Genomic DNA, 9,003 nt, shown 5'->3' with positions numbered 1-9,003 from the left:
ACCCAAATTGAAATTACACACTTGATTAATGGGATAAAGCTAATTTGTGCCAAATCCATAAATTTAAACATTTACCCATTTTTTATATATAATATTTTTTTTTTACAATTAACTACACCCGTTTGGAGCAAACCCGACCCGCCCACCCGCACCATCATACACAACTTCTAGCGTTTGCTGCTGAACGTTTCCAAAGATGGCAGCGTTACTGTCATCGCTATTCCCCGCAAACGCCAAACAAACCTGCGACATCTTAAACGCGTAAAATAACCCTTTCGAGCCAAGCTCCACGACGGCGCCACCGCTGAAAGAGAACGCCACCTTCGGGATCGTCACAGTCTTAAATCCGCTGAGATCGAAACACGTGTCCAGGATCGAGACCCCCGACGTGGTCGGATACTTTGACATCTTCGCCTTGAACTCGCTCCGTAACGCCGCGTAGGCTTTAGGCGGGAGACGGGTGATAACGGTTCCGGAATCAATCAAAGCTCCCGGAGTAGAGAATACGGTTGAAGGAATCGCTAATTTCTGACCGCCGACGGTGATTCCGACGATATCGAGACCGTAGAAGGAGCTCCCATCCGTTATGGTGGAGATCGGTGTGAATTTGACGGATCTGGAGATTCCAGCGGTTCCGAAGGTGAGATGACCGGTGTAGCTAGCGGAGGAAGGGAGACAGTAAGAGAAGATCTTATTGTAAGCCGTTGCCGTCTGGGAAGGGAATGAGAGCTTATCACGGCCAAGACCGAGAAGTCCGGCGACACCGGTGAAAAGTCCTTGGTTGTTTTCGCCGCAACCGAAATAAACGCCGTCGAAGACGTCGGAGTTCGTTAGTGTAAATTTCTCCTTGGCGAGAAACCCGACGGAGAACGATTGATCGCCGTATTGTATACCGTAGATGCAATTCGAAGCCGAACAGCTTCCGCCGTTTCCTAATAACAAAATGAAAAAAAAAACGGTTAACATAACCGTATCCGGTTAAATCTTAAAATAACCGGAATTATAGAAGTTGGAATTGAAACCTGTAGCGGAAGAGAGAGAACCACACGCAGCCGATGAGCAGGAGACATTGTAGTAAGAAGTAGACTTAGAAGGGTTAAAGATTGGTTCCTTTTGGTCGTAGCAAGTTCGGACACATGGCTCGCACTGAGTCCACGTTAGATCGCTTCCGGTGTCAAAGATTAGTGAGAGGTCGTGTTTCGGTGTCCCGACTCCGACGGTCACGATGTAGTTTCCTGAGCCGAGTGTGCTTCCGTCTTTAGCCGGTAGATCCGTTGACTGGCTTTGACTGACGTGGTTTGTTGTGAGTTTCTTTGATAGTTTTGAGTGGATTGAGTTTACGCGCGACTGGTCGAGTTTGAGGATCTCGACATGGTCTGGTCTCGTGGCTTTGCCGTTGTGGTTTAGAGGCGAGCACGTGCCGTGTCTGTGCGTTACGTGCAGTGAGGACTTTGTCTTCGTCGCTGTACGTATGGGATGAGATAAAGTTCACGTTAGAGAAATATTATTTACCCACAGACTCCTCAAACGAACTGATAATTTCTACTTGTATTTGGAGTCAACCAGAGTCGTACCCTACTAATTAATTATTGTCGTTTCCTCGTAAAACAAAATTCTAATCATTTGTGCTATCACTTTCTTCGTCATATGATAGTAAAAATATCAATTTCTTGGAAGCAAGAATTTGACCTGTATAACTTAATTGAGAATAAATATACTAAAATTTATTTATATCTTTATGTAATAAGTACACCACAAACGAATTATATACATATCATCTGGCCCATCCACCTTATCTATTATAGCTAAAAGCCTAAACGTATGAATCATCAGAAATTATAACTGACTAAGAAAATCATATTACCTCTGGGAGAAAGAACACAAGATGATGATGAAGGGAAGAGAGAGCTGACTTCGATGGTATGAGAGTAAGTCTCTTTCTTCTCACTTTCTTGAGCTCCCTCGTTACAACCCAAATTGAGACATACACAAAGGATTATTATGATATTCAACAAATTCCTATTTATGCTCATTTTGCTCTCTCTTTTTTTGCTCTCCCTCACAAAAATGACACTCAATAACATGATAATGGTTGGTCCTTTATATATAACCAATCTCTCTTGCTTAAGAAAGTCTCTCTAGTGGAGGTTGTTAAACTTTAGAAGCAATCCAGTCATCCACATATCACATATGTAGGGGCACTCTCTATTCCACTGATTTCACTAACCAGTTAGATAGCGACACATCATTTGGCATATGAGCATTATTGTTATTTTCTGTTGTCTTTCATACTCCAATCTCAGCACAATGAACGGGATAATATTCCACTAAATGATTCATTGACTAGTGAAACTAATTAGGTGTCAAATTATGCATCGATGTGTTTGATGCTCATTATTAATTTGTGACATTAAATTAGTTTTTTAGTTATATTCAAATGTCGAGTGAACAATTTATAAACTGCAGACGTATATGTATAGTTTATTCGTTATACTTATACATATATTTATGATATTGTTGCTCAATAATGGAAACGTCGATTCATAAGCCTCATGATATTACGTACTAGAGAATCAATAATTGAATAACCGCAAGCAATAAGTGTTGTTTGAAAATAAGAAAATTTAAAGTGTGATTAATGACACAACAAAATCAAAGCAATATCTTTAGGCAATGAATTTACATCCTGTCACTTGATTCGAGCTTACTTATGCGTATATATGTTACTAACATATGTTTGCATCGATTTGGACAAAAAATAGTTGCTTCACGTAATCAATCTCCTTCAAAATTAAATGTATATATGTAATATTAATGGGCATTTGGTAGAGTTAATAATTCTTTACATGAACGTGTAAAACATCAACATGCAACCTCACATCTTTTAGTATGTCATTGTGGTGGATCTCCGATATATAACTTAACCAACCAATCAATATATAAGTAACAATAGTTTTAAGTAATTTATTGTAAAAAGAAAAATTGTGAAGTTCGACGATAGTTACAGGTAAAAATAATAATTATACACTAGATATAGTGTCATATAGGTTATCAAAAAGTAGAATCTACACTAAAAATTTAGTAGGTACTGTTAAAAGACTAACTTTCTTAACTATGTTCGAAAATAAACTCTAGTATTTACTTTCTTTAACTCAGAAAACAAAACCAAGTCATTAGATTTTATCTGATTAAAAAGACACTAATGACTCGATTTTATTTTTCTGAATTAAGACTTAAGAAAATAAACAACGTTTTTTTTCGGAAAAGGAACGAAAGTAAATAAAGTGATTGTACAGTAATTTGTGACCGAAAAACATCGGAGTATGATTGAGATAATAAGTCCACAAGAAACCTCAATTAATTCGATGTGTGGACCAAAACAAAAATATAATGAGTACAAGTGGGAACAAAAGATAAAGATTCTAATAAAAGAATCTTAATTGTGGCCGAAGTGGGCGAAAGCTGGAATCTGTACCCTCCTAATTTCTAGAAACTTAGACAGTGACCAATCCCTAATAATGTAGTATATATTACTGGTTGGTAATTAACCAAAAATCTAATCGATATTTTACTAACTCCTATGTTTGATTATTTGATGAATCATGTAGGTTCTTTCGTTAACAAAATAATATTTAGTGTATGTCGTTGGTTCCAAATATGAACACTCTGTATTATTAAAAGGGAGTATATAATTGATTTTATGAATTGGATAATACTATATCAAAATCCGCAGACGGTGGATGAGATATATTTTTATTCATTACTATACAACACGACACTAAACGTGATCACTTCTATAACGAAAAAAATGAATGAGTGATGACCTAACTCTCCAATCTTTATCTCTACCAGACATTATATTTCTTCGGACTGTCAAACATGTACAATTAATTAGTGCATTCAAATATGAACGCATGCAATGTATAACTCCAAAACTAGGCAACGTTTTTTCGTGTTCTTATATTATGTTTGACAGCAAAGAATAATATCCATTTAAAGCTAGTATAACAGGCATTATTGTTTTTATAATATGTAAACAACATAATAAAGCAAAACTAATATTCATTCGATGGATCGCTTTTCTTACATGCGTTATTAAATTATTATCAAAACTAGATTAATACTGGTTAAATTTTATTTTATACAAAATTTTGTATATTTTATATTTTAAAATAAAATTTGAATATGTTGTATTAGTTTATATATCTGAAGTTATTTTAACAATGTATATTCTACATCATAACTTAAATGTCATTATAAGACATAATTTTGTAAATTTGGTTTTTAAAAAGCGGATTATTATATTATGAGTAATTTAATATATTTTTATACTTTTTGTTTTAATATACTTTGTTTCTTGAAATTCTTTCATATTATTGACATTGCTATAACAAATCAGTTTAGAGTGTTTATAGTTTCTAACTTTTATATCAAGTTTCAATATATTAAAAATATTTCATAATAAATTATTGAAAGTTTATTATATTATATAAAATTATAAAATTCAACAAAAAAATATGAAATTGAATTTAAATATTCAAATTTTGACCCGTTACTCAATAAATTTTTTAATTCAATAGATATTATTTTTAAAGAATAATATTACTAAAGCTTGAATATTTTATAGATTGAACAATTTATATTTGTTTTAAAAAATTCAACTTATGGTATATCCAGAAATAAAAATATTTTTTTAATTATAATAAATAATATGATAATTTATTTGTTTCACAAAATAGACTCATATATAAAAATGAGAGGTGAAGTATAATGATAATTAACAAATAAAATATGTTAAGTTAGATACCAAAATATTTTATTTGATGAATAATTGAATAAAAGAAATTAATATGGTAAGTTAGATGATATGATTCTTTAGAATATTCTCTTTAAGATTTTTGAAAACAACGTGCTCTAGTAATAAAATCTTCCCAAAATAAATTAAAGTTGCATCCACTATTTAATTTGTAGCCAATTAATCTATCAATTAATATATAACCTATTTGTAACCAATTTATTAAAATTGTATAGTTTACAAAACAATGGTGTGTATTTTCGTTTTATTACAAAGGATAACGCTTATGCAAACTAAGTGTGTTAAGTGTTAACGTCTATAGACCCGCACAAAGACAAAGACACTAAAGTGTTTTTAAAAAGAAAATATTAAAAGGCAAGAACACTTGTTTATTTTCTTAAAATATTCAGATCATTTGTTTGAAAATATATTTTGTTTCTGAAACCATCGTGTTTTTGTCCGTTGCGGCTATCAATCTCCCTCTCTAATCTATATACATATATAGAGATTAAATGTAAGCTTAGAAAGATTTAACGATCGAGAACATTGGTAGGATTGAAAAGAACGAAATAGAGACATCTTAACAGATAATAGTTGTGGTTTTTGTATTTGAATATCAATTATTGAATTATGTCGTGCAGTATAGAAACTAGAAAGCTGCTGATGTAGCATCGTGGGAACTCGTAAGTTGTCACATTCCACAGTGTATTCTGTTGTCAACCGATGAGTTTTCCCACTAAAGATAAAGATAAGAGATTGAAATGAAATATGTTTTCTCCACTCATAGTTTAAACTTATATTGGGAATATGTAAAGGCAGAAGGGAAGCGAGTATCTTATCTAAATCCAATTAATCAGTCTTAGGTTTTTATATCAATAACAATAATATTGGTTGGTCTATGACTAATAAATGACTCTATGGGTTAGTCTTGACTCTTGCGTGTGCATCAGTGCATGTACATATCGACCTTAGAGTCTAGAGAAACTGCTTATTTTATTCTCAACAGTTGGAGGATATCCAAAGTGGTGAGTTATCTATCATATTCACGATCTTTCACTTTATAGTGTTTTGTTAACTGATACATACTGATAAAAAAAGAATTGATATGTATAATCAGTAGTGGTAGCTCAACTAAATTATCTAAAATATGCAAAAAAATATCAAAACATTCGGATTTGCCACTACAATTAACATGACAACGGACATCTCATTTAATATATACCGATTAAACCGAACCTGTATCGGGCTTGGATGAAATACAACTGCATGGTCTAATAAAGGCCCATTAAACAATTTCCCGCGTTGCTGAAAAGCCTGACAAAGGAATTTGAGATTTTTTTCGGGTAACTAATTATGGATCCGACTTGAAGAAACGGGTTCGGACTCAGCGAGTGAAGATTTTTAATTTTTAATTTTGTTTTTAGCTTTTTTTTTTCCTTCTTCTCTCGCTTTCAAAAAACAAAAAAACATCTAAAGCGTATGAAGAGATAAATCCGATCTAGGTCTCTTCTTCTTCACCAATCTCTCGATCGAAGAACTTAAAAGGCAATGGATAAAGGCAAAGCAGTGATGGGTACTGGTCGGAGATGGGCCGTCGAATTCTCCGATCAATCTACTGTTCCATCTTCTCGTGACATCCTCGATCCACCTGGGTTCTTTCGTGCTTCTCAGGAACAGGTTTTGGATTTTTCTTATACTGAACCATGATTCCAAGTTTCAATTTAGAAATTTTACAGTGAATTGAGTTGTTTTTTGCTAGGCTGCTACTGGGAGATTTTGTGTGTTGTCTAATTAGGTTTTATTTGTTTGATGATTTCGAATTCAGGATGAGTCAGCTAATAGCCGTAAAAAGAAAGACGCTGAAGCTAATTGGAAACTTCAGGTATAATGTTTATGTCAAATCTGAAAAAAAAAAGTCGTATCTTAAATTGTACGGATTCGATCTTGGTCTTGCTCTATGCCATTGACTTTTTTTTTATGTATTGGGAATGGATTGTTATAGAATTTATATAAGAACTGTGTCTTTCACTATGTAAATTAGGTGACTTGGTGAGATTAGAAAAGGAAAAATTCTTGCTTTAGCTGATCGAGATTGTGGGTTTGATGTGGATGGAAGAAGTTAAGAAAACTGATAATGTTTTTGTTTATTGATGAATGAGCAGAAAGCGTGGGAAGTAGCGCAATCTCCGTTTAAGAATTTGATGATGATGGGTTTCATGATGTGGATGGCTGGAAATACAGTCCATCTATTTAGCATTGGTATTACTTTCTCTGCTCTTTGGCAGCCTATCAGCGCTCTCCAGAGTGTTGGAAAGAGTAAAATCCTTCTTTACATTACTATTATTCATCTTAGCCTTATATGCAATTAGACGCCGTATACTCACATTAGTCACCCAACAATTATATGTAGTTTTATCAAACAGTGATGAGTAACTTGATTGGAAAATGAAAGAGTTAGATGATATGTTGAACATGCTAGATTGAATATCTTTTTATTTACTTTGGCTACTATTCTTTGAAGAAATTAGCAACTGTCTCTCATCATCATGTGCATTAAACGTCAGAGAATAAACATACCTGAATCATTCTTTTATCGAGTCCACTTACTCTAAGCAATAAAAAAAGGTATACAGACGTACTTGTAATGGGTAGTAAAAATTAGGGTAGAAAATAACAGCACCATCTTTTATGTAGAATAGCATGCTCTACTTCTGAATAAATAGATTGATAGGGCCTCTAAGAGAGGGAGGGAACCGCTTCTCCAGGATTTTGGCAAAGCAATTTTTCATCAGGATTTATATATACTGTTCTCATCTTTAGTTGGTAGTGTATGTTTACTATCAAACATATCTCATTGTTATGCAAAGTTTGAGTAATGATTTGGGTTGGGAATTCCAGTCCAGTATTATTTATCCTTACATTTGACCTTTACCCTTTGCCTACAGTTTTTGAGCCATTCAAGGATAACAAAGTGGAACTACTTATGCCGAAATTAGTGTTTCTTGCCCTAAACCTTGGAGGGTTAGCTTTGGGAGTCTGGAAGGTAAGAAACCTCTTTCCTTTTTACTTACGGCAAGACTGCCTTGGATTAGTGGTGTAAAGTACTGTTTCCATATACAAACAAGTTTCCTTAGAAAAACGATTTCACTTTCTCAGCTTAACACTTTGGGGCTTCTTCCGACACATGCATCAGATTGGGTTTCATCTCTACCCCCTCCTCAGGTTTGTGATTTCTCTGTGAAGCAAATTCTTGTGTCCATGTGTTATGGGATCATCCGTGAAAGGAAGAATCTGGCATTTTGATAATCTCTAAAGCTACACATCTTGTTTTCCTCCTCTCTTTGTGTTTTCCAGGAAGTTGAACACTCAGGTGCAGGATTTGTTTTCCACTGATGAATCCTGCGTCTCTTATATTTTGAATAAACCGCTAAAACCGCGAGATAACGGACACTATTGTGAGATAACTGCAACAGATACTTGGTGATTTGTTCAACCGTGTTATGAGGGAAGGGCTCATCATATATGAACCTTCTCATCTTATGATCTTCCATTATAGCATTTTCAAAACTCAGAAACCGTAGCTTATTTTTTTTGTTTTCACTTTTTAGCATGATGTTCATTGTTCATCATAACTATGAATGTATTATTGGTTTGGCACTGAAGGGACCTATGCCCCAGCTTTTTTGTTTCTCATCTTTTTAGACAGCAATGGATATTGTTTTAGACTAAAGTTTCGCCCTTTATTGCTTCCACTCATGATTCCGTGTCAAGACACTATATTGTCATCACTGAGAGAAGAGAGCACCTTCTACGTCAGCTGGAAGGTTACAATGTGGACTAGTAGTAGGCGCTATGAAAAACTAGGTCAAGTTTGGGAAGCACAAGACGTGGAACAAAGTGCAGTCTTTAAGAATCATGTAAGTTAAGTCGGTCTACTCAAAAAAAATCTCTCCACGACAAAATGTTTTACTTTAAATGATTATTAGATTGCAAGAAATATAAAGATTTTACAGGCAAAATAAAAAAAAACCCATAAAAGAAAGATAAAATAAAAATTAAAAAGAGAAATAGATATTTTTTTTCCATTAATCTTCTTCCTTTCCTTTGCCATATTCCTCCGATCTTCGAGTAAAAAATTTGATAAAACGAACAGAGATGAATTTAAGGAACACGCTAACCTGATCCGAAATTTTCTTCCTTTTTTTTTT

At 34.0% G+C, this 9,003-nt stretch overlaps 3 protein-coding genes across 3 annotated transcripts in view; 1 reads left to right on the top strand and 2 right to left on the bottom strand.

Annotated features, from left to right (window-relative positions):
• LOC104709845 (aspartyl protease family protein At5g10770-like) overlaps positions 1-59 on the bottom strand; it is a 7,065-nt gene extending 7,006 nt beyond the window's left edge. Inside the window, exon 1 of the mRNA XM_010426397.1 lies at positions 22-59. Within this exon, the coding sequence (XP_010424699.1) occupies positions 22-59 (38 nt within the window). The remainder of the gene's footprint in view (positions 1-21) is intronic.
• Positions 26-2,107, bottom strand: LOC104708022 (aspartyl protease family protein At5g10770). Its single transcript, XM_010424507.2, has 3 exons — positions 1,865-2,107; positions 1,023-1,463; positions 26-932 (listed from the first exon to the last, which is right to left on the bottom strand). Exons 1-3 carry the CDS (start codon positions 2,082-2,084, stop codon positions 109-111), a joined length of 1,485 nt encoding a protein of 494 aa, XP_010422809.1. The 5' UTR covers positions 2,085-2,107; the 3' UTR covers positions 26-108.
• LOC104708021 (ER membrane protein complex subunit 4) lies at positions 6,215-8,525 on the top strand. Its single transcript, XM_010424506.2, has 6 exons — positions 6,215-6,472; positions 6,621-6,677; positions 6,958-7,111; positions 7,741-7,838; positions 7,952-8,017; positions 8,150-8,525. The coding sequence occupies exons 1-6, from the start codon at positions 6,344-6,346 to the stop codon at positions 8,186-8,188; spliced, it is 543 nt and encodes a 180-aa protein (XP_010422808.1). The 5' UTR covers positions 6,215-6,343; the 3' UTR covers positions 8,189-8,525.

The sequence above is a fragment of the Camelina sativa genome, chromosome 8 (assembly GCF_000633955.1).
Source record: "Camelina sativa cultivar DH55 chromosome 8, Cs, whole genome shotgun sequence".
In the NCBI taxonomy this organism is placed as follows: domain Eukaryota; kingdom Viridiplantae; phylum Streptophyta; class Magnoliopsida; order Brassicales; family Brassicaceae; genus Camelina; species Camelina sativa.
Note: the sequence above shows the minus strand (reverse complement) of the source record. Positions and strands in the feature narration are given on the sequence as shown.